The sequence below is a fragment of the Halichoerus grypus genome, chromosome 1, assembly GCF_964656455.1.
Source record: "Halichoerus grypus chromosome 1, mHalGry1.hap1.1, whole genome shotgun sequence".
Lineage (NCBI taxonomy): Eukaryota > Metazoa > Chordata > Mammalia > Carnivora > Phocidae > Halichoerus > Halichoerus grypus.
This window is the reverse complement of record NC_135712.1, coordinates 199,975,100-200,000,171: the sequence shown is the minus strand read 5'-3', so window position 1 is coordinate 200,000,171 and position 25,072 is coordinate 199,975,100. Positions and strand designations below refer to the sequence as shown.

Below are 25,072 nucleotides of genomic sequence, written 5' to 3'. Positions count from 1 at the left end.
AAAGTTCTAATTATAATAAAATCAAACAATGTTAAATTGTTCTTTTGCTAGTTAGGTCAAAGTCCAAATGAATCACAAAATATACCACAAAAATTCTGTTTTGCCCCTCCGATGCTTAATAAATGCTCTTAATTTTAAAAACTATTATATTTTAGGGGTGCCTGGGTAGCTTAGTTGGTTGGGCATCTGACTTCGGCTCAGGTCATGATCTCAGAGTCTTGGGATCGAGCCCCGAGTCAGGCTCCCAGCTCAATGTGGAGTCTGCTTCTCCCTCTCCCCTGCAACACCCCGCTTGTGCATGCATTCTCTCAAATAAATAAAATCTTTAAAAAAATATTATAATACTTTTAAATATAACATAAAGGGCTAATGTCTGATTTTCTGCTATATAACTGAAATGAACATAGCAGCTGATAACACTTAAATCTGAAACAACTTGTATATGAAGGAAAGTACTAAACCATTATCCGAAACTACTATGTTGGCAACATGGTTCAGGAAAGCCCATACCCAAAGCTGCTTTTGCTGCAGCAGATGCCACGCGAGGGTCCACCACCGATGCCAAAAAAGCAACAGTGCTCATGACTGGGTTTCCTGACTGACTGAAAGGGACAGGCTGGTAGGCCAGGGGCCCCAGGGAAGCATCCGAATTCTCAAGGTATGGGTCCTCAATAGGAAGCCTCAGAAAGTGGAGGATGCATTCATCCTGAGTACGACTTCCAACATGCTCTGACACTTTGTTCCAATCATCCTTATACATCTCCAGGGCCTACAACAGAAAAAAACCAGGAGCTTTAGTATCAGGTAATAAGGAACTAATATGTAACAATATCAGAAGCCTGTGACTGTTCTTTAGATGGGTTTTTAAAAAAATAATGAAAATGATTATACAGTCCATAAGAAAATAGGTAGATTTGACTGCTTTCCTAATTATATTAAATCTCAATCGGCAAAATAAATAAATAAAAAGCATACATATATAAAAGGAAGAATAACTGTCTTTCATTAATACACACAATTGTTTATATAGAAAACCCAAAGAAATGTACAAAAAGATACTAAAACTAAAAGGTTTAGCAAAGTCACAGGACAGACGTGGAATAGAAAAACTCAATTTTATTTCAATGAAAAGTTTTATGTTGGAAAAAGTATTTAAAACACAACAAAAATGAAATACCTAGGAATAAATATAATAAAGAACGTGTAAGATCAACATGCTGGAAAACATAAAGCACTCTGAGAGAAACTAAAGATCTAAATAAATTAAGAGCTACACCATGTTCATCCATCAGCAGTCTCAATATTAAGATGTCAACTCTCTCCACACTGAATAACAGGTTCAACACAATCCCATTCAAACTCCAAGCCTTTTTTGTTAGAAATTAAGAAACTGGTACTAAAATTTATAAAGTGTATAAATTTCCAATTTAAAAATTCATAATTTGTCAGAGAAAAATGCTGAAAAACTTTCAAGAAAAAGTAAAAGCAGTGTCCAAGGGGGAGAGGAACAGAATGTTATGAAGAAAATCAAGGAATTAATTGGAGAAAAAGAATGTATTCAGTAGTTGATTAAAGTTGCTATTCCTACATGATTCTCAACCAGGGGCAATTCTGCCTCCTTGGGGACATTTTTGGGGAGGTGCTACTGGCATCTAGTGAGTAGAGGCCCGGATGCTGTTAAACACTGTACAGTGCACATAAGAAGAGCCACCACAACAAAAATCTGGCCCAAATGTGGATTGCAGGAGGCTGAAAAATCCTGCTCTAGAGCCTAATTTGCTGATCTACACTGTGAGATGAGCTTGTGAGATGGTTCTTTCCACGTTTATTAAGTAAATTCTTAACCCAGGGCTCCAACTGCTGCCCCAGGCTTGCCTTCTTGCTGGAGTGGTTAGAGGACTCCTCAAAACCCACACCAGCAGATGGTCTTATTCATTAAATCCCTTGAATGACAACGCTAATTCTGGGTTTCCTCTGGATAGCCAGTGGCCTCAGGTAGTTCTAGAAGGAATTACTTAGAAAAAAGACCTAGACTGTAACAAAAAAGAAAATCAATCTCTCTCCCTAGGATCCTTGGGGCCAGAAACATATAATTGGGGCTATCTTATGTTTCCAATTATGGGGAGATTTTCTTGGGATACTCTACCATAGTCTTTTCAAACAAATTTATTAAAAAATTTTTCTTCCTTTATTTTCCTCAGCCAGAGTAAAATAAGAAAGTCCAGAAAGTTTTTTCCAGAATACAGCTAAGAAACCCTTTGACATGCAAAATTCTGGAAAGAGTCAGTGTCCAGAAAAGCGCAAGGCTGGGAAAGTGAAGATCCAAGCCTGGGCACTGATGGTAGCATTACGTAACAGGAAATCGAAGACATGTTTTCAAACAGAACATGGTGACAGACTGGCTGGGAAGGAGGGGGAGGGCTGATATGTTAGCAGACATTTTACAGTACTACAAAACACCTTCATTCTTCCTGCTATGACCTGGGTCCCTTCACCACTCCTTACCTGGATTCTTAGAATCGCCTGTTTCTCTAACCTTAAATTCATCCTTCTTCCTGTTGCCAAAATGAATTATGTTTCACACATGACACTGTCTCTCCTCTGCCTAAAACTATTTCCTTGCTTATAATTATCTTACAGAATTAAGTCCAAACAGGATCGGGGCCCACTCCACCCCACTCTCTCCTCTTTCATGTTCTAGGAATATCCTGATCCCAAACACTCTTCGTAGTTATTGTGCCTCTGGACACATTGCTCTGCACCAGAAATATTATGTACTAGAGCCAACACAGCCGTCCCATTCCCAGGAAGCTGTCCTCTGAGTCTCATTCACCCAGCCTGTCACACAGTCATCCCTCTAGACAGGACTTGTACTCCAGGTACAGCTCCAATCGTGAAGTTAAGGACGCTGCACTCGTGCTGTGTTTTAACCTGTTTCTGTCACCCGCTACAGTACGAATCCTTTCAGTGTAGAGTCTATGGCCTAGCTATCTCAGTCTGCAGAGTCTGCCACAGAGCCCAATAAAACCTGCTGAACTTAACCACAGGGAACTGGACTAGACCAGGGAAAGAATCTGAGTTTTCCTTGGCTCCAAATGTAAAAAAACACCCTGTAAAAAAAGGCTTTTCCTCAAGACAATTGTTTTTTTTTTTTTTAAACTGGAAGACATACTCATCTAAAATGTAATTCAAAATTACACAGAAAAAAATACTTCTTGGGTGGCCTATCAAGGAAAGGCACATATCAGGTACATGCAGACCGTGAGGAAATCTTTGATGCTGTTTACTATCTTCCAATGCTACTGTTTCTGTGATCTAGCCACTATAAAGTACGTGAAGAACTCTTCTAGTGATCAACGTTAATAACCTTCATGGCTTTTATCTGCAGGTACAAGATTTCATGTCCACTAGTCATCTAAGGGAAAATAAATACAAGGCATGAGAAAGCAAAGCAGGCATGAGAAAGCAAAGCAGGCATGAGAGACTAAAGTTAACAAAGGAGAACCGATACACTCCCAGACTCAGGTTTTGTCAATTTCAAGCCCAGGGACAATTACAATGATCAGGAAGACTACATTATCAGCTGTGGACTTAAAAGAACTTGTGAAAGCCTCTTAAAAATCTCCACCATCACTATGAACAGAATGGCGCCATTTCTTCTTCCATTCTGGCAGCCTGATTCTGTCAATGCAACTTCAAACTGATGGATGGACCAGGTTAGCCCTTCGTGGCTTCTTAAATTGGTGACTCATTTTCAGGTGGCACACCTGGAATTCCTCACACATTTTACAAATGAAATCTACTCAGACAAGTCTCCATCATCTTTATCTTATGCAATATATGTTTTCAAAAAACTAATATAAAGCCTTGTATTAGCCTTCATGTCTACCAACTCAAGGTCTTTTTCAAACTGCATTTATTCATCCAATGTGTAGATTCCACATTGGTTATTTGCAAAACTGAAACTATGCCTCCAAAATCTGTAATAAGACAATGAACTGAACATACCCACTGATAATAACCTGCAGCATTCCATATAAGAACTGTGCTTTGATGAGAGACCACATCAAATAAGGTGTTAAAATAAAAGCGGGTGGTCTAAGAATAGTCTGAAATAGTTGGGATGCTGCCTGTGTGATATACTTGTCTAATAAAATGGTGTCATTTCGGGGGGGCGGGGAACCACAGACCTTAACAAATCTTGCAGATTTATATATTTATTAGGAAAAAATTAACTGGTTTTGGTTATAAATCCACTTCAAAATTCTTAAGCTATTAATTACCAATAAATAAACTACAGAAAGAGAAGGTGTTAGTGGTAACAACGCTGCTGGGGAGCCTCTGTATAACCGAAGACGACAGCTGTTGATTCAACTGCATGTTTAAAAGAAAACCCAACCACTGGACAGCTTCCACCTGCAGGAGAAGAAAATGCACTATTGTGTAAGGATACTGTGGTTTTCTTGGATATGTTCAGGGTAAACAGCAGCTCAGCCATTCTGGCCTCACTCTGTATTTACTATTCACTATTCTTAAATGTGGAAGAGGAGAAAATTTTGAGTATCAGTGTGTAGCAAGAACAAGAACTGATAAGACTGGTGTTCCAACTGGTGCTGCACAACTAAATTTCTCCCCAGAGCCCAGAGACTCTAAAAAAGCAATATGATAATGTATCATATTCCCTCCAAATACTGGGAACTTTTAAGTTAACGTCCATGGCAAACAGGACTGGACAAAACAGTCCTGAAATAAATAAAGGGTGGCTCAGAAAAGAAGCTCTCTGCATATCACTGATAATGAATGAGTAGATGAGAGTACATTAAAATAGTAGTAAAAAAAAAAAAAAATCTTTTTGAATTTTAATCCAGAGAGAGAGAGAGATTGAGAAGAGAGAAGAAGGAAAAGTAGAAGAGGGGTATAAAGAAAGGAAGCTGTTAACACACCACTAAAACTTCTTAAAAACACAGCTGTTGGAACAACTCAAAAAACCAAATTAAAGCGGTACAGGACCATGAGCCATCAGCAGGTCCAGTATCTCAGTGTGGCCTGAAGACCCACGGGGCACCACTCTTTCAGGGAGGCCCAGAGATCAACCCATTTTCCTCGTAACAGGACACTGCTGCCTTTTTCATTACAATGGCATTTGCACAATCGGTGCAGAAGCAGTGGTGAGTGATCTGCCTACCCTCTGCATGATCAAGGCAGTAGCGCCAGACTGTCTTCAGGGTCACTCTAGTCTTTACTGCCACATACTCACAAAAGTAATCCAACTTTAAAATTATTAATTTTATAAATCTAAACACTGAAGTCCACTTGTTTTCAGTATTTGGTACTATGAAATGTGAGGTACACGAGAGGACTAAAAATCAACCATCCAAGCACGATGGCGGTCTGAAGGAAAAGCACTGTTCAACCACTTGAGTTTCAAGCAACTAGCCATTTTCATAGAAGACCGTTTTTATTAGAACAAATGGCTAATACACCATGGTTTGGAGGCACAGATATCTGGTGGACATTTTCTGATCAGCACAGGAGTTCTGACCTGCTCCGTTTCTGACCAGGCCAGGTCACCCTGCCTCAGGTATCGTGGTGGGCCCCCGCTCTGGGGAGGTCACCATACTGACGCCAAACTGAGTGCAGACACCCAGGCAGCACAGCAGACTCCTGTCCAGAACCCCAGGCTTTAAGCAATCCTCCTGCCTCAGCCTCCTGAGTATCTGGGACTAACAGGTACTCGCCACCACAATGGCCCGGCAGACATTTTCTCAAAAGCAAACAGGACTCTCAAAAATTCACTGTGAGGGACGCCTGGGTGGCTCAGTTGGTTAAGTGTCCAACTCTTGATCTCAGCTCACGTCTTGATCTCAGGGTTGTGAGTTCAAGCCCTGCACTGGGCTCCACGCTGGGCATGGAGCTTACTTTAAAAAAAAAAAAGGAATAAAAATTAAATGTCACTTCGAAGAAAGCTGAGTATTTGTTGCCAATGATTAAGTGAAAATTAGAATTCTGAAAAATACATACCTGCCATGAAAGCCTATCCTACAGGAATACTTATAATTATTTGAAAAGGCCATTAAGATACTCTTTCTGTTTCCAAATACATATGCAGGTCATGCCAAATTTTCTTAATATACTTAAATTAAAACAACATACAGGCTGGAAAAGCAAATATGAAAATCCAGCTGTATTCTAATAAGCCAGGCATTATAGATATTACTAATGTGTAACACCATACTTTTCAGTAATATCTTTTGTTTTCCAGTCTATTTTTCATAAAATTGTTATGTTAACTTGCAATGGGTTTACTGTTATTTTTAAGTAAATTAGTTTTCTCAGTTTTAATTTACAATACAGGAAAATACTGACAAGCTAACAAACAAAAACTCTTTGAAGTCCTCAATATAATTTTTAAGAGTGTAGGTATATCCTGAGACCAAAAAGTTTTGACAATTGCTGACCTAATCTTCTATTTGATGCTTGATTTCTGAACTGCAAATGTTACACATGATCTACAAGTCTGGATCACATCAATACGCTACTGAAAGGGAGCTCTCGTCCTCTGTAAATTCATTGCTCTAATGTTATAGACAAAGCAGGCACTGTAAGTCACCAGCAACAATCACTCCTTTCCTCCAGGCTGACCCCACTAATGAAACTAGAAAACCACGTGTTTGTTTTCCCAGCATCACCTGTGGTACTTGGTGAGCACTGAGACCAATTCTGAACAATGAGGTAGAAGAGAAAGACTGATGAGCGGCTTCTGGTTAAGCTTTTCATTCCAAGAGCCCAAGAAGAAAAGGCCCCAGAAGTGCCCTTTCCAACGTTCTTCCTATTTTGAATGGGGATATGAAGCCAGGGAACAAACCAGCCTTCCTGTGACCAGAAGAGAACACAAGGAGACAGAACATGGACACGTAAAGAAGGTGGAACAAAACAACAGAAAAGCTAGGAACCTGATGATATACTTGAGCAGTGAAAAGAATGTTCGGGGGCGCCTGGGTGGCTGTTAGTTAAGCATCTGCCTTCGGCTCAGGTCATGATCTCAGGGTCCTGGGATAGAGCCCCTGAGTTAGGCTCCCTGCTCAGCCCAAAGTCTGCTTCTCCCTCTCCTTCTGCCCCTTCCCCCCCAACTTGTGCATGCACGTGCACTCTCTCAAATAAATAAATAAAATCATTAAAAAGAAAAAATGTTGGAATTGCCAATCTGAAGACAGCCAGTTGAACAAAAAAACCAATGTCCTTTTGGTTTAATCTACTGCTAATTAGATTTTCTGTTCTTTGTAGGCAAAAGCATTCCTAAGAGATTAAACAGTAAACTTCCTCATTTAGTCCTAATTTAGCTCTCACATGCACATTCTACCCTCAAATACTAAGTAGTGTCACACAGTCTTCACTTTACCCAATGATTGTTCTATGACAAAAGACAAATGGTCCTTCTTCAGAAATGGTTGATAAATATGGAACCCAATATTCTACACTTCTTACTCTCTAGGGCAAAAATAATTGCTAAGATTCACCTGTGTAAGTATTTGCAAGAATCTCCAAGACATGAAGAAATCCAAAAAGCATTCAACAAGTTGACGGACAGATATCTTGAATTATCATTGGTTTACCAGAGTGTTCTGCTTTCAAGGACAAAACAGTATTTTCAGGGACAGAGGTCTTTATCTACTTCTCTGGAATCCTTTTGGGAAATACAGAGGTCGTACACTCAAATGCATACAAGCACTGGAGAACACATCAACAATGACCAAGGTGGGCTAAGTTTAAAGAAAACTGGAATCTGAAGAGACATTCCACTTCAAAGGAACATCTGCTACTCAAGGTCAGCCAATTATTGCTATATGGGGATGAGGTGCCAGAATTGCCACATCTTCCAATTTTGGATGAAAAATTAGAAATCGAGACTACTTTTCCAAAGCTCTAGTATTTGTTTCATATTGGCAAAGATTTAAAATAAACAAAACAACACAACCCGGGCCAAAAACCACATATCCAGGCTTGATCTTCCCTAGCCAGTACATCACTTCAAGGTATGATATTTAATGATAGCCCAAGAAAATTCTATTAAAACTCAATACATGGTTCAAAAAACTTTAGGATTAATTCCAAAGGTATATTTCACTGCTCACACAACTGAAGCACCCATCTCCTGTGTGGTAATGGGGCTCTTCTATTAATGTGCTTACCTCCAGGAGCAAAAGGGTCTCCTGTTCAGTCCATTCTCTTCCAGCACTAGCACCTTTACTCTAAAGAAACAAAACCAGAAATTAGGTACTCGTTTCTAAAGCCTGAACATGGAGCTCAGCAGGAGTCCCTTCTATGTAGAGGGGGCTGTTTTATGCAAACCACCAAATAAGTCCCTGAGCAACAGGGATAAAAACACTTAAGGACCCTCAACTTCCAACACAAAGGCAGACTTATTTCTGAAGATTTCTTGCTGTCTATCAAGGACTCACAGACCATTCAGATATATTATTCCTATTATTCTGATATTTAAAAATACCTTTTGAAGCTACAAAGGCTACAATATTTTAATGCATACCATGAATTGGCTATGATATTATACATAATATAAATATTTGGTATAACTTGAAGTAAGTACTTTTTCCAAGATTCAAAGACAAATTATACTACATATAAATTACTCTGAAGGATTCTTAATTCCAACTGCAACAAGTTCATATTCTCAATTTTAACACCTATAATCACCAACTGATTCCTTAAACTTTAAATCACTCTTTCTATAAGAATCCCTTAATTGCCAACTCACGTGAGCATGGGGGTAGAAGAAAGCCAACGTTGTTATGTAAAAATTAAGATTTGTTGGGGCGCCTGGGTGGCTCAGTCGTTAAGCGTCTGCCTTCGGCTCAGGTCATGATCCCAGGGTCCTGGGATCGAGCCCCGCATCGGGCTCCCTGCTCAGTAGGAAGCCTGCTTCTCCCTCTCCCACTCCCCCTGCTTGTGTCCCCTCTCTTGCTGTGTCTCTGTCAAATAAATAAATAAAATCTTTAAAAAAAAAAAAAAAAAAAAAAAAGATTTGTGAACTGATTCCTATGTCTTGAGTTGGTGGCCCTGCTCCATTCACAGACTAGCAGAGGACTGATGTGTGGTATACCTGACACTATTCTTCACGTGTAAATGTTACTAATTCAAAATATACATTCTACCATAGCCCTTCTCTGAAAACTCTATTTTGGGAGATTACAATTTAATAAATGAAGAGAAAATTTCTATGGTCTGTGATTTCCTTATTTGTGACCATAAAGCTTCTCAAGTTATTTGACTCAACCTTTCTGCATAACTGTGCTACATACTGTGGGTAAAAATTAAATTATGACTTGCTAGGTCTCCATGGTATTCAATACATATCATTCTGAAATTTTTGCAAAAAATGTACTAAAAATAACCAGTCCTTTAACTACAGAATAAAGAGGAATCTAAGCATTGTAGAATTCAAGTCTCACAACATGACTCTGAGAAGAAAAAAATGCATATAGCTATAATTCATAACATATTGTTCAGATTCCTTAAGGATTACTTTACAACAACCAATGTTCATCTTTTAGTGAACCAACCTCAGAAGTGACCATCAATCAGATTTGGAGCTCCAAGAGAAACAAAATTCATTAACATTTCACCTAAATTCTAAAGAAGGCAAACCTGACTACAGAAAAGATCCTTATAACCTACACATGACAGCATTTACTGGGTACGTGCACAGCGAGCATTTCTCCACCTCTCAGCTATAAAGTATAGTTTTTCCTCTTGATAAAAACTGGTTCTGGGAAGAGTGCATAATCTCAACAGGGCCCATGAGATGTTTATGGGGGGTTTTGCATGATTTCAGAAATTTTTTCTTTTGTATTTATTGGGGTAGAATGCATGTACCATAAAATACCCAAATCTGGGCGCCTGGGTGGCTCAGTTGGTTAAGCGACTGCCTTCGGCTCAGGTCATGATCCTGGAGTCCCGGGATCGAGTCCCGCATCGGGCTTCCTGCTCAGTGGGGAGTCTGCTTCTCCCTCTCCCGCTCCCCCCCTCTTGTGCTCTCTCTCTTTCTCTCTCTCAAATAAATAAATAAAATCTTTAAAAAAAAAAAAACCACCCAAATCTTCGGTGTACAGTTAAACACAATTTCACATATACACCCATGTAACAACCACTCAAATCAACATCCAGGGGTCTCTCCTTTAAATCTCAAGTTGATAGCAACCCACATAAGTATACACTATTCTCAATTCTATAGTCATAGGTTAGTTTTTCCTGGATCTGAACTTTGTAAGTAAAACCATTCAGTATGAGTTTGTGGGTCTGGCTTCATATTATGTCAATGACATTCAACCACACTTTTTACATGAAGGAAGTCAATTCTTTTCATTTCTGTGTTAATATTACATTATTTGAATAAACCACAATTTATCCATTATATGCTTGATTGATCACTGTTTACAGTTTTTGGCTATCTTCGATAAGGCTGCTAAGGACATTCATGCATATTCCTGTATATATTCATTCTTTTTTTAAACTGATTTATCTTATTTATATAGCCAGGAGCTCAGTGACTGGGTGTGTTTTTATATATATACATATATATATATATTTATATTTAGCTATAATAGTGTTCCCTCCACTTTTATTTCCTGGAAGAGTTTATATAGGTTGGTATTACTTCTTCCTTAAATGTTTGGTACAGGGACGCCTGGGTGGCTCAGTCGGTTGGGCGTCTGCCTTTGGCTCAGGTCATGATCCCAGGGTCCTGGGATAGAGTCCCGCAGGCTCCTTGCTCCGCAGGGAGCTTGCTTCTCCCTCTGCCTGCTGCTCGCCCTGCTTGTGCTCGCTCTCTGACAAATAAATACATAAATAAATCTTAAAAGAAAAAGATTTTGATACAAAAGCATCAGTGGAATCATGTGGGCCTAGAGTTTTGTACTCATGAAGGTGCTGCACCATATACAGATAACAGATACAAGGTTATTCTAACGCATTAGTTTCCTGTGGCTACTGTAATCACATTATCACAGATTTGACGGCCTAAAAGAACAAAAATTCATTCTCTCACAGCTCAGAAAGCTGGAAGTCCAAAATCAATACAACTGAGACGAAGATCACGGTGTTAGCAGGGCCGCACTCCCTCTGGATGCTCTCGGACAGAATTCATTCTACACCTCTTCTGTTTTCTGGTGGCTGCCTCAGAACTCCTTGGTTTATAGCCACCTCATTTTAACCTATGCGCCCAAGGTCATACTGCCCTTTCCTTTATTCATGAGAGAGAGAGAGAGAGAGAGAGAGAGAGGCAGAGGGAGAGGGAGAAGCAGGCTCCCCGCCGAGCAGGAAGCCAGATGCGGGACTCAATCCCAGGACCCTGGGATCATGACCTGAGCCAAAGGCAGACACTTTTAACTGACTGAGCCACCCAGGCACCCTTGTCCTTTCCTGTTCTGTCTGCAAATCTCTCAGCATTCATTTCTTTTTTTTTTTTTTTTTAAAGATTTTATTTATTTATTTGAGGCAGAGAGAATGAGAGAGAGAGAGAGCACATGAGATGGGGGAGGGTCAGAGGGAGAAGCAGGCTCCCTGCCGAGCAGGGAGCCCGATGCGGGACTCGATCCAGGGACTCCAGGATCATGACCTGAGCCGAAGGCAGTCGCTTAACCAACTGAGCCACCCAGGCGCCCATCTCAGCATTCATTTCTTGTAAGAACATATATCATAGGGGTGCCTGGGTGGCTCAGTTAGTTAAGCCTGGGACTCTTGATTTCGGCTCAGGTTATGATGATCTTAGGGTGGTGAGATCGAGCCCCATGTCAGGCTCTACACTGGGCGAGAAACCTGCTTAAGATTCTCTCTCTCCCTCTCTCTCTTTTCTGATCCGTAATTTGTGTCCTCTCTTTTTTCTTGATTACTCTTTCAGAGGATTATCAAATTTATTGATCCTTTCCAATAACCACCTCCTTATTTCATTAATTTTCTATTGTTTTTCTGGTTTTGATCTCTAGCTTAATTTTGTTGTGGTTAGCCAACCACATTTATATCACATGTATGAAATCATACAACCACATTTTATAGTATCACTCCTTTAAAATTTCTTGAGACCCATTTTATGGCTCAGAACTGATTGGTGAGTGTTCCCCAAGAACTTTTTAAGAATGTGTTTTCAGGGCGCCTGAGTGGCTTAGTTGGTTAACCGTCTGCCTTCAGCTCACGGCATGATCTCAGGGTCCTGGGATCGAGCCCCACATCAGATTCTCTGCTCAGTGGGGAGTCTGCTTCTCCAACACCCCCCCGCCCCCACTCAATCTCTCTCTCTCAAATAAATAAAACCTTAAAAAAAAATGCTTTTACTATTATTTTGCATAGAGCCTTCTACACACCAAATAGGTCATATTGGTTCAGAGTGCTGGTCTAAGTCTTCTCTTACTGACTTTCAATCTACTTGTTGTATCAATCACTGAGAATGGATTACTGAAATTTCCAACTATAATTGTGTGTCTGCCTATTGCTCCTTTCTATTCTATCAGATTTTGCTTTATATATTTTGAAGTTTTTTAATTAACAGTACACATATTTAGGACAATTATGTCTTTTTTAAAAAAAGATTTTATTTATCTATTTGACAGACAGAGAGAGACACCAGGAGAGGGAACACAAGCAGGGAGAATGGGAGAGGGAGAAGCAGACTCCCTGCTGAGCAGGGAGCCCAATATGGGGCTCCATCCCAGGACCCCGGGATCATGACCTGAGCCGAAGGCAGATGCTTAACAACTGAGCCACCCAGGCGCCCCCAATTATATCTTTTTGATTAACTCCTTTATCATTATGAAATGCCCACAGTTTAATTCTGGTAAAATAACTTGTCCTAATGTCTACTTTTGCTAAAATTAACACAATGACTCTGGTGTTTTGTTGTTTGTTTTTTTTTTTAAGATTTTTATTTATTTGACAGAGGGAGACACAGCGAGAGAGGGAACACAAGCAGGGGGAGTGGGAGAAGGAGAAGCAGGCCTCCCACGGAGCAGGGAGCCTGACGCGGGGCCCGATCCCAGGACCCCGGGATCACGACCCGAGCCGAAGGCAGACACTTAACGACTGAGCCACCCAGGCACCCCGACTCTGGTGTTCTTTTGATTAATGTTTAGAAGGTATGTCTTTTGTCATTCTTTTATTTTTATATTTCACATGGACTTCTTATAGACAATATATGCTTATACTTAGTTTTTTATGCAATTTGACAATCTCTGCTGCTTAATGGGATTACAACCACTTACACTTAACGTTATTGCTATCCCCGTGGACATATGTACACCTATCATCTTGCTATCTTCTACTTGGCACATCTATCCCCTGCCTTTCTCATTCCTTCTCTCTTATGGAGTCTTTTTTGGAGTCTTATTGTTTTTATCTCCATCATTAACTTTTTAGTTGCGGGTCTTTAAATACTCTATGATTCACAATACTCCCGTCTAACTTGCCACGGTGCATCTTCAAATACTACGTTACACATCCTATCTAGTAGAGGAACTGTAACGCAGTGTACTTCCAGTTTCCTCTCCTGTGCCTTTAGCCCTGCTTGCTCTTTAACATTCTCATGTTGTAAACCTATCATTCTCAGTTTGAATAGCCTACTACCCTCTCATACAACTACAAATGAGGAGAAAACCTCTCCTCACGGACTCAGGTGTTGACCTCTTCTGGCATTCATCCTCCTTCTTCCGCACAGATCCAGGCCTCTTCCAAAACGCTGTGCCAAAGTATTAGTCTAACCTGAATCAGCATTTTGATCACATTTCTAAAAGATATCAGGACTTTAACTCCATCTAATTGTCTCTTCTCTGCCATTTTGGTCACTTCTACATGCCATAAACCCCCGAAAATCATCACTGCTTCAATACTCCACATTCCTTTATACTTAACCACACATTCATCCTTTGCCCTGGACCGCTTCCTTCCTAGTCACGTGCGTCCATCAGGGATCAGAGTCCTTCATCCTGAAAACCTTCCCTCGGTTTTCCTACACTGTGTGCTAGTGATGCCCTCACACCTTCTCAATGTCCTTACTGCCCTTCCCCTCCTGAAAGGTACTCCTACTGGAAACACAACTCCAGAACAATAGCTTCACTTTCAGCGCTTTAAAATGTTTTTATGCTGTCCACTCTGGCTTCTGTCATTTCTGTTGAAAAGTCAGGCATCAGTTTTATGATTGTTCCTTTGAATTTAATGTGTCCTTCTCCAACCCCACTCACCCCCCACAATGTGGCTTTTTTTAAGATAAGTTTAAGCATGAATGTGCCTGAATGTGGTTTCCTCTGTATCCAAATTTGGATCTGTTCAGACTCTTATGAATTGGTATGTTTTTTTTTAAATCAAAAATGTTTAGCCATTACATCTTCAAGTATCACTTTTGCTTCATTCTTTCTCTTCCTACAGGTCTCTAATGATAAACATGAATTATTCTTACAGTAGCTCACATGTCCCTTGTGCTCCATTCCCTTTGTCCCCCTCCCTCACCCTCATCTAATTTCTTTTTCTCTTGGTGCTTCAGTTTTAATATATCTACTATCCTGTCTGAGCTCACTAATCCTGTCTTCTGTTGTGTTTAGCCTGCTGCTAAAACCATCCAATGAGTTAATTTCAGGCATATTTTTCAATTATACAATATTCATTTGATTGTTTCTATAGATTTCAATTATGTTGAAATTCTCCACTTTTGTTTTAACATATTAATCAGTTACTTTAAAATACCTATATTCTAACCATACAGAAGAAATGGTAAGATAAGTGATTGTTGTTTTATAAAATGCCAACAGGTTAAGTAGAATGAGCATATTCTTACACTACACAAAGAAATCTTCTTATGAAAAATAACACTTCTTAGAAGAAGAAATAAGAGGACATGCTAGATTGCAGCCCAGCTGTGCCTAGAAAAAAGTCCTTACCTTTGCTAAGGTTTTCTTGGAGTAAATGTCAGTACGAAGACCAAAGTTCTGCAAATCAATTGGTTTTTCCTTGTTCTTCTCAGGAAAATTTAACATCTGCTGAGCAGCAGGGACCTAGGAGTCGGAAAAATGATAAATGGCTGTATTTACCTCTACAAAGTCAAGGAGATAGAAGTTTTGTTTAACACTGATACATAAGGAGATTTAAAAAAATAAATACCCACACCTTCACCCTATACTTCCAACATTTCAACATACTGTATAAGCAACATTTTTCTGCCTTTTTTAAATCCCAGAGAAAAGAGACAACAAATTTTCTTTAATGTGCTCTCCCATTTCATGTGAAGAACAATTTATACCTTACTCATGTTATTCTAACTTAAGGCTATATAAAATCTGGTTGACATACTAATCTTTTCAAGAATATGTGTATGGATGTCCACTTTCCAAATGTTAGAAAGGGGAACAAGTTTCACACAATCAGTGTATAGTGGAATAATACCTAATATTAGTTTATTAGTGTAATAATTATTAATGCCAGAATTATATTAGTGTAATAAGTTACCTGAGGTGATCGAAGATGTAGAGGCACAAGCCCAGAGGGGGTATCAGCTAATACATTAAAATGAGGAGTAGGAGGAGGTCCCATTGCCATGGGTCGACTTTCTGGATCCACTTGGTAATTAACAAGCCCCCATTGCTCTAAAAAGGCATGAACCCTGGAAGAATAAAGCTCTGAAAGTTAAAATCTAGAGAATGTACCCCATCTCCTTGGTAACCATCATTACATTTCATTAAAACATAAGAACATTAAAACAAGTAAATGTTCTCTGTAGGCTATGAGCCATCACAAAGTTAACTGACAAGTCTGGCTTGTTGTATGAGGGACAATTTCTATAAACTCAATGTGGACAGCATAGCACCCCAAAACCTAGTACAAAGCCTAATTATTTCAATCACAGAAATAAGAAATGTTCATTTAAGTCCATAGTGAAAGAACTCACACAGACCAAATTCAAAGAAGGAGATTCACATTTGATTTGTTTCTTCAGACAGATCTAGTGTACAGAGCTTATCCACTCTCCATCCTTGGTCATTTCATGATTTCATTATATAATAAAAGATGTCAATTATAAAATCTTAAAACGAGGAGAAAACGCCAAGGTATTAAATACATTCAACCCCTAAATAAAAGACATGTGACTAAGGTATTTTATTAACAAAGAAAATATTGAGTTTAATCAATCAAACATTGAACAGCAGTGCATCGGTAACCACCTGAAGTGAAGCGTCTGAGAAAAAGTCAGGCGTTTTACCTCATCACAGCACACACGTCTCCAGTCAAGTTCCTCCGACAAGCAGTGCTGGTTAAATATTCTTGGGGGTTTAGGCGATATGTATCAATCATAAAATTTCGATATGCCAAGTATCTAAAAAGCAGTGGCAAAATTCATAAGGTCGACACACATCCTTTCAGAAATAACTCATAAAGCCAAAAATCATCATATTCCTCACAACCAAATCCAACAAAAAGTTAATATTCCAACCAACAACAGTATTGAGTATTTACAGTCATGAATGTAACCAAGGATAAGAATCCCTAATCTGCAAAACAACTATTTACTAATCTTTAACAACAATAAGTAAAATGGAGTAAAATCTGATGAAGTTAATGTGAAGTAACACAGAGAACCTGGCTGGCTCAGTTGGTAGAGCACGCGACTCTTGATCTTGGGGACATGAGTTTGAGATCCACTCTGGGCACAGAGTTTACGTTAAAAATAATAATAACTATAATAATAGTATTAATGTGAACTAACATAAATACAAAACTGATCACAGGAGTGAATGGATAAATCCTTAGTTCCCTGCAGAATTTGCAAATAACACCTGGTTACTTAAGAGGCTGTCTCCCTAATTATTGTGTATCCAGCCATAATTCATTTAAACCTCACAATTTCTCCATAAGGTAGGGTGTACTATCATCTCATTTATCAGTGAGCAAACTAAAGCACAGAGTGATCAAAGAATGTGTCCTAAGCCATCAAAAGGAATAAGATCTTGCCATTTGCAACGACATGGATGGAACTGGAGGGTATTATGCTGAGCGAAATAAGTCAAACAGAGAAAGACATGTATCATATGACCTCACTGATATGAGGAATTCTTAATCTCAGGAAACAAACTGAGGGTTGCTGGAGCGGGGGGTGGGGTGGGAGGGATGGGGTGACTGGGTGATGGACACTGGGGAGGGTATGTGTTCTGGTAAGCGCTGTGAATTGTGCAAGACTGTTGAATCTCAGATCTGTACCTCTGAAACAAATAATGCAATATATGTTAAGAAAGAAAAAAAGAAGAAGAAGAATGTAGCAGGAGGGGAAGAATGAAGGGGGGGAAATCGGAGGGGGAGAAGAACCATGAGAGACAATGGACTCTGAAAAACAAACTGAGGGTTCTAGAGGGGAGGGGGTTGGGAGGATGGGTTAGCCTGGTGATGGGTATTGAGGAGGGCACGTTCTGCATGGAGCACTGGGTGTTATGCACAAACAATGAATCATGGAACACTATATCTAAAACTAATGATGTAATGTATGGGGATTAACATAACAATAAAAAAAAAAAAAAAAAAAAAAGAATGTGTCCTAGACCACAAGTCTGGTTAAGTGTGGAGCTAGAATTCAACATGGTGGGGGGGGGGGGTTGCTCTGGAATCTATGCTCTTAACACATGCTGCATCTCATTTCTAGATCCTTCCTAAAGCCACATGTGGATCTGGCTCCAACAATGGCTATATACCCAGCTAGGTGAGGACTAGAACCCATGAGGCCAAAATCAAAGTTAAGACAACAACAGATTAAAAAAAGGAGAGAAAAACTGAAATTCTGAGTCATAGCAGATTTCACAACATACCCAAGCATTTCTGCAACAAAATATTTAAAACAAGAATGTTGAGAAGCTAGAGACCCAGCAAAAGTTCTTGCCACAAAAGTAAAACAGAAATCTGGCAGGTTAAGTAAGGGTAGCTACATCAGAGTAGAAAAGGTACACTGCTCAAAAAAGGCCTTGTATAAGCAAAAGTGGATAAACAAAGACCTAAAGGTAAATTTTTAAATTTAAGCTGACTAAAATGCTAAACTGTGCTTGTAAACAGACGACTGCCAAGAACTGTTAAGTATTTACAAATGCTGGCAATCGGCACGTTAGCTAGAATATACCATGTCTAACTAGATGGAAAACCTAAAAGGGTTTCTTATGCCAACTCTCTGATTGTGGTTTTTATTTTTTTTTTAAGATTTTATTTATTTATTTTACAGAGAGAGACACAGTGAGAGAGGGAACACAAGTAGGGAGAGCGGGAGAGGGAGAAGCAGTCTCTCCACTGAGCAGGGAGCCCGATGCAGGGCTCAATCCCAGGACCCTGGGACCATGACCCGAGCCGAAGGCAGACGCTTAACGACTCAGCCACCCAGGCATCCCTCTGATTGTGGTTTTAAATGAAACCTTACAGCTTTGTCAAGAAAGGCTGGAATTATCTCTGACATCTAAACTTAAAATCTCAAACTATCATGGACAATCTATTACAAGAAAATATTTATTATTCAATTATCTGTATTCTAACATGTTTTATGTGGAAAATGATACTTCTCTAACAACTTAAACAGGAGATATTTATTTGTGAAGCCACATGAGCATAACAAACAATGAATTAATAGTATAAAGGTAATATACGGAAAAGTATTTATAGTATGATAGGTGTGGATTTATTTTAGGGGAAAGGGTTTCCAGAAATGTATATTTAAGGGTCACCAGGCAAAGGCAAAAATTCTTCCTGACAAGATTCTTCCATCCAAGTTTTTGTATTTCCAAGGCAAAAGCACAACAATGCTTTATGTAATTAAGATCAATTTATAGGCAGCTATGTCTTCATATTTGGCATTCTTTCAATTACTAGTCATTCATCATCAAAATAAGATAAAGATTCCACTTTTTCCTAGATTATTATATGTAAATATATATAATCTATAACAAATACGTACACACAAGGCGGGAACTGTCAGGCAGAAACCTGAATCCATTTTAGTGAATGCCTGTTACCAAATTCAATCTTAGCTGTAAGAGCTGACATGCATATAGTTCAAGGTTGTAGGTTCAAGATGCAAATGAAAGAAAAAGTCAATTCCTTTTTAAAGGAACAATTTCCTTTACAGCAAGGAATTCTATGTGGCTGAGATATGCACCCTTTTCTGAATGGAATAACACATTTGCAAACTTCCACATATTACCAAAAATGATCTCAGAAGTATCCTTTTAAAAACCCCTGCCCAACACATTCAAATGAACAATTTTACTAGACACTGGTCCCTTTCTAAAGTAAGTAATGGTATCAGGATTACATCTTCACATTTCACTCACATTTCTGGAGTCTTGGATTTGTTCTTTCCATTGAAAAACTCAGGAAGAGCACGCCGTTCAATCACGTGAATACTGGGGAATAAAAAATAAAAAGTCCTCTTAGAAAAATGAAATCTTGAAATTTAAGCTAAGTTTAATTTTCAAAGTAAAACTGAAATCCAAAAACTCAACATTCTTTTCTTTTCTTTTTTAAGATTTTATTTATTTATTTGACAGAGAGAGGGAACATAAGCCGGGGGGGCAGGGAGAGGGATAGGCAGGCTTCCCGCTGAGCAGGGAGCCCTATGCGGGGCTCAATCCCAGGACCCTGAGATCATGACCTGAGCCGAAGGCAGACGCTTAATGACTGAGCCATCCAGGCGCCCCCTGAACATTATTTTCAAAAATTAATTGGCTTGCACAAGTTCCTATGCATTAAAAGCATATTATAAAGAAAGTTTTCCCTCTCTCACCCTTAAGACTTAATTGTAGGGGCACCTGGGTGGCTCAGTCGTTAGGTGTCTGCCGTCAGCTCAGGTCATGATCCCAGAGTCCTGGGATCGAGCCCCGCATCGGGCACCCTGCTAGGCGGAAGCCTGCTTCTCCCTCTCCCACTCCCCCTGCTTGTGTTCCCTCTCTCACTGTGTCTCTCTCTGTCAAATAAATAAAATCTTAAAAAAAAAAAAAAAAGACTTAATTGTAGTTTTTCTATTCCCATACCCAAACTCAAAAACTTCTATCAACACATTGAAAGCTATTTTATTATGTTCTTGACATAACACATCACAAGTAGATGATGAGCCACAAAATACAAAGAGCTCCTTTGTATGGAAATGGACAGACATCACAACAGCTGGCATGGCAACAAATTGATGAAGTGAAGGACCAACCAAGACAATGGAATTTACAATCATCAGTTTCTCGGGCTCTTAACATCAATGTGCCCTTTTGTCCAGACCTCAGAAACTTTGTGCTGAACTGAATTTTTTTTCAAGATTTCAGTAATCTACTGCCTTTAAAAAGATTATAGAACTAATTTTCAATATTGAGATATAGGCACTGGTAATTTTTTTTTTTTTACTTTTTTTTTATTATGTTATGTTAATCACCATACATTACATCATTAGTTTTTGATGTAGTGTTCCATGATTCATTGTTTGCATAGAACACCCAGTGCTCCATGCAGAACGTGCCCTCTTTAATACCCTTCACCAGGCTAACCCATCCCCCCACCCCCCTCCCCTCCAGAACCCCCAGTTTGTTTCTCAGAGTGCATAGTCTCTCATGGTTCATCTTCCCCTCCGATTTCCCCCCCTTCATTCTTCTCCTCCTGCTTTTTTTTTTTTTTTTTAAACATATACTGTATTGTTTCAGAGGTACAGGTCTGTGATTCAACAGTCTTGCACAATTCACAGTGCTCACCATAGCACATACCCTCCCCAATGTCCATCACCCAGCCACCCCATCCCTCCCACCCCCCACCACTCCAGCAACCCTCAGTTTGTTTCCTGAGATTAAGAATTCCTCATATTAGTGAGGTCATATGATACATGTCCTCTGATTGACTTATTTTGCTCAGCATAATACCCTCCAGTTCCATCCACAAGGCACTGGTAATTTTATAAAATCTTACAGGTGATAAGCACTATAGAGACCAAATAAAACTCAGGCCTAATGCACTATACAAATGACCCAACTGTGTATCTAGTACAAAGGTTTTGACACTAATACTAATCAATGTTTTTACTGATGACACTTTCTAGTTTCTCAGTGGCTTTCCACATACGCAACATGTACTCGTTATGCAGGGAAGAGCAAATCAATAATCTGTGAATTTAACTATAGGCATCGTCTGGCTGGTTTAGTCAGCACAGCATGTGACTCTTGATTTCGGGGTCCTGAGTTCGATTCCCCAACCCCCGGTGGGCACAGAGTTTACTTAAAAAAAAAAAAAGCATTCACTCTTACATCATTTGGGAACATTTAAATTGTTTGAACAGGATCTGTACTGCCAAATACAATAAATATAATGAATTACCTGAAAACTTCTAGGAAGATAATTTCTAAGATGAATTAATGCTATATAGTTACATGTAATGACTTTCCAAGTTTTACTATAAAAATAGCTGTAAGCAATTAATTATATAGTTCAAATATACCTCTCATTGTTTTATTGTTAAAGGTTAGGAAGCCCACAAAAAACACAATTTCTATATTCACCAAGAACAAAACACACATGAATGTTTAACCCCAAGCACTTTCTTTTCTGAATTGCTGGCAGCTGATTCCTTAGGTTCTGAGAATGAGTCTGGAAGTGGGGTGGTCAGAATCAGAAAACTTGAGTTCTTCCAGCTGTCCACTGCAACGGTGGAACACTTCCACTGACACAGTACTAGTCTTTATCTACAAAATAGGGATGTGACTTACACCTCCACTGTCCGTAAGAGCAAGAGCAAGCTATGTGACATGCAATGGTCATGATGCAAATGAGTGTTTCTGCAACCTATAAAAACCTACCAAGTTATATACTGTTATGACTGTACTTATTTTAATTTTAGAGGAAAAGAATGCTAGTTTCTCTGGTGTGTCCTTTTAAACCATTCTGAACCCGAACATGTAATTACAATTACCAACAGTGAGACTGAGACACTTCCAAATTTAAAAATACATCATCAATGTAATGAAGACTGACCTTCAAAGAAGAGCTATATACTTACTCTGTCCCAGGTTCTATTTATTCAAAACATTTAGGAACAGCATTCAGAATTGATCTTAAAGGCATGCAGAAAAGTCTCAGTATTACTGTCATACTTTGTGGGTTTTGGAAAAAAATTAGGTATAGTTCCAAGTGAATCATCCACCCTATTCTTTTAAATTGGCTTCTAAAGAATATATATATATATGTGTCTAAATGCACGTATAAAGATGCATATATGTATAAAGACACACATACATAAAATCACATTTATCTTTAAAGAATGATAATGTGTAACAATTGAGAGCAAGCAATAGATCCAAATAAGACCACAAGATTCCAAGTAAGGGCAACATCACTAGAGTTAAGTGTACAACTTTCCAATGAAAGTACCTTAAAGAAGCTAACTATTTGGAGGGGTAAGTTCTGGTACATATGTTTAAAAATAAAAAGCCAAATAAAAATCAGCTTGATATGAAATAATCACACTTTGTAAGTACTCAACAAATAATATATCTAGGACGGCGCTCCAATGATGCCAAACGGTTGTGGTAAATGACAGGGAAGATGCTGAGGAAGTTGTTTTCCTGAACTTTTTTTTTTTTGGTAAAGATTTATTTATTTATTTATTTGAGAAAGAGCTAGAGAGAGAAAAGGCTCCCTCCTCTGCAGGGAGCCTGATTGCAGGGCTTGATCCCAGGACTCCTGGGGATCGCTTAACCGACCAAGCCACCCAGGCACCTCATTCTTGAACTTTTTATATGTGAAAAGCCTCTTAATGTTAAAAATATTTCCTACTGGGGCACCTGGCTGGCTCAGTCAGTAAAGCATGTGACCCTTGATCTCAGGGTCATGAGTTCAAGCCCCATACTGCGTGTAGAACTCACTTTAAAAAAAAATTCCTATTAAAATGAAGTCATTACTAGGTAGTGAGAAGAGTTCTTTTCAAAATTTACTTTTTTTGGGTGCCTTGGGTGGCTCAGTCGTTGTCTGCCTTCGGCTCAAGTCGTGATCCCAGGGTCCTGGGATCGAGCCCCACACTGGGCTCCTTGCTCCACGGGGAGCCTGCTTCTCCCTCTCCCACTCCCCCTGCTTGCTTATGTTCCCTCTCTCGCTGTGTCTCTGTCAAATAAATAAATAAAATCTTTTAAAAAATAAATAAATAAAAATAATAAAAGAAAATAAAATTTACTTCTTTAATGTGTGTTTTTTTTTTAAGATTTTATTTATTTATTTGACAGAGACACAGCAAGAGAGGGAACACAAAGCAGGGGGAGAGGGAGAGGGAGAAGCAAGCTCTCCACTGAGCAGGGAGCCCAATGAGGGGCTCCATTCCAGGCCCCTGGGACCACGACCTGAGCCGAAGGCAGACGCTTAATGACTGAGGCACCCAGGAGCCCCCTAATGTGGTTTTTTTTAAGATTCTTTTTTGGGTGGGGCGCCTGGGTGGCTCAGTCGTTAAGCGTCTGCCTTCAGCTCAGGTCATGATCCCTGGATCCTGGGGTCGAGCCCCGCATCGGGCTCCCTGCTCAGCGGGAAGACTGCTTCTCCCTCTCCCGCTCCCCCTGCTTGTGTTCCCTCTCTCGCTGTGTCTATCAAATAAATAAATAAAATCTTAAAAAAAGAAAAAAAGATTTTTTTATTTTTTTAAATTTTTCAGTTATCCTACATCCAATGTGAGGCTCGAACTTACAACCCCGTGATCAAGAGTCTCATGTTCCACCAACTGAGCCAGCCAGGCACCCCTAATATTTTAAAATCATATTATAATGTTTTAAAATTATTAAATACTCAATTATTTGCCCATCTGAATTGTAACTGATTCTAAATGAGTTAAGTCTAAGCTGACAAAATTTTACAATCCCTAGGTACAACACAACTTAGTTGCAATCCCTAAACTGCTCTGAAGAACACATTCCAAAGTGAAAATAAAATCACTTTCCATCTCCCTTCATCCAATCTGACAGTGATTAGCGACAAAGGGATTTGGGCAGGGAAGTTCTTCCACACCTAAGTACCGTACTCACAGGTGTACATGGCCCACTCACCAGTTATAATCAAACCATGATGCGTAACTAGGAATAATAATGTGATTGGTCTGCTCTGTCACATTATCTTCTCCAGGGTCAAGTGAGCGACTCTGATCACCTTTGCTAGGATCTTCATCTTCCTATAGAAAAGAAGCCAGAGTTTAGAGAAACAGAGAACTGCAGAGACATAAATAACAGCTTTCCAAACTTCTCATATTAGGGCACAAAATGAAGCTCTCTGATCCAATTTCAAGGCTCGGAAAAACAAATTTCAAATAAAAACAGCCTTTCTGGTTTTTAAAGTACCTTCATAAGATGTCCAGATGACATAGCAGATTCCTCCCTTTTACAGATGAGGGAATCAACTCAGAGAAGGCCCAGAACTTTTCCCACAACAGCTTGCTTCTTACTTGGCCAGTTTTATCTTATCCTAGGGTCACAAATCTAAATTACTAGTTCTCAAGTTATTTATAAGAAGGTGACTAAAGGACACTAATGAGGCATAATGACACGCCTTCCCCTACCCCAAAGATTGATCAGTAAGTATCTGCTAGTGGCCGTATGCACCTTATCTCATTCATTCCTCACAATAAACAGCAGGTATTATCACCTCTTTTATGGATGAGAAAATGATGCACAGAGCCGGTAAGTTGTAAGCAGGGTATAACTCCAGAAAACCCAGCTTGAGGGCCTAGACTCTCAATCACTTTCACTACTATAAGCTCTGATTTTTATCAGATTTATGGAGGTTTTACAAATGATTCCACCTAAAAACCTTGCCTGGCTAAAACAGTAATTTCAAAGTCATTGCTTTGGGTCAAAACCCAAGAACATTTCTTAGGCTACCAGTAAAGAGTAATAATAATTACTTTTAAATAAAAGTATCATGTAATACACAGTTTACATTCAAATGTTTCCAATTAACCCAGAAATGCCCTTTATACATTTTTCTCCCCAAACCAGAACCTGATCAAGGAATCCACATTATATGATACTCACATCTCTTTAGCTTCCTTTAA

The 25,072-nt window shown here is 39.3% G+C and overlaps 1 protein-coding gene across 9 annotated transcripts in view; it reads right to left on the bottom strand.

Moving 5' to 3' along the window:
• Positions 1-25,072, bottom strand: part of SMARCC1 (SWI/SNF related BAF chromatin remodeling complex subunit C1) — a 176,100-nt gene that overhangs the window by 71,399 nt on the left and 79,629 nt on the right. For all 9 annotated transcript variants that reach the window (XR_013450133.1, XM_078078699.1, XM_078078697.1 and 6 more), the window contains exons 14-20: positions 24,072-24,193; positions 19,350-19,421; positions 16,253-16,366; positions 15,502-15,655; positions 14,937-15,050; positions 8,190-8,249; positions 511-769 (exon numbers count right to left, since the gene is read on the bottom strand). Coding sequence is in view for 8 of the 9 variants with exons in the window: in XM_078078699.1 (XP_077934825.1) it covers positions 511-769; positions 8,190-8,249; positions 14,937-15,050; positions 15,502-15,655; positions 16,253-16,366; positions 19,350-19,421; positions 24,072-24,193 (895 nt within the window). In the remaining variant the exon portion in view is untranslated. The remainder of the gene's footprint in view (positions 1-510; positions 770-8,189; positions 8,250-14,936; positions 15,051-15,501; positions 15,656-16,252; positions 16,367-19,349; positions 19,422-24,071; positions 24,194-25,072) is intronic.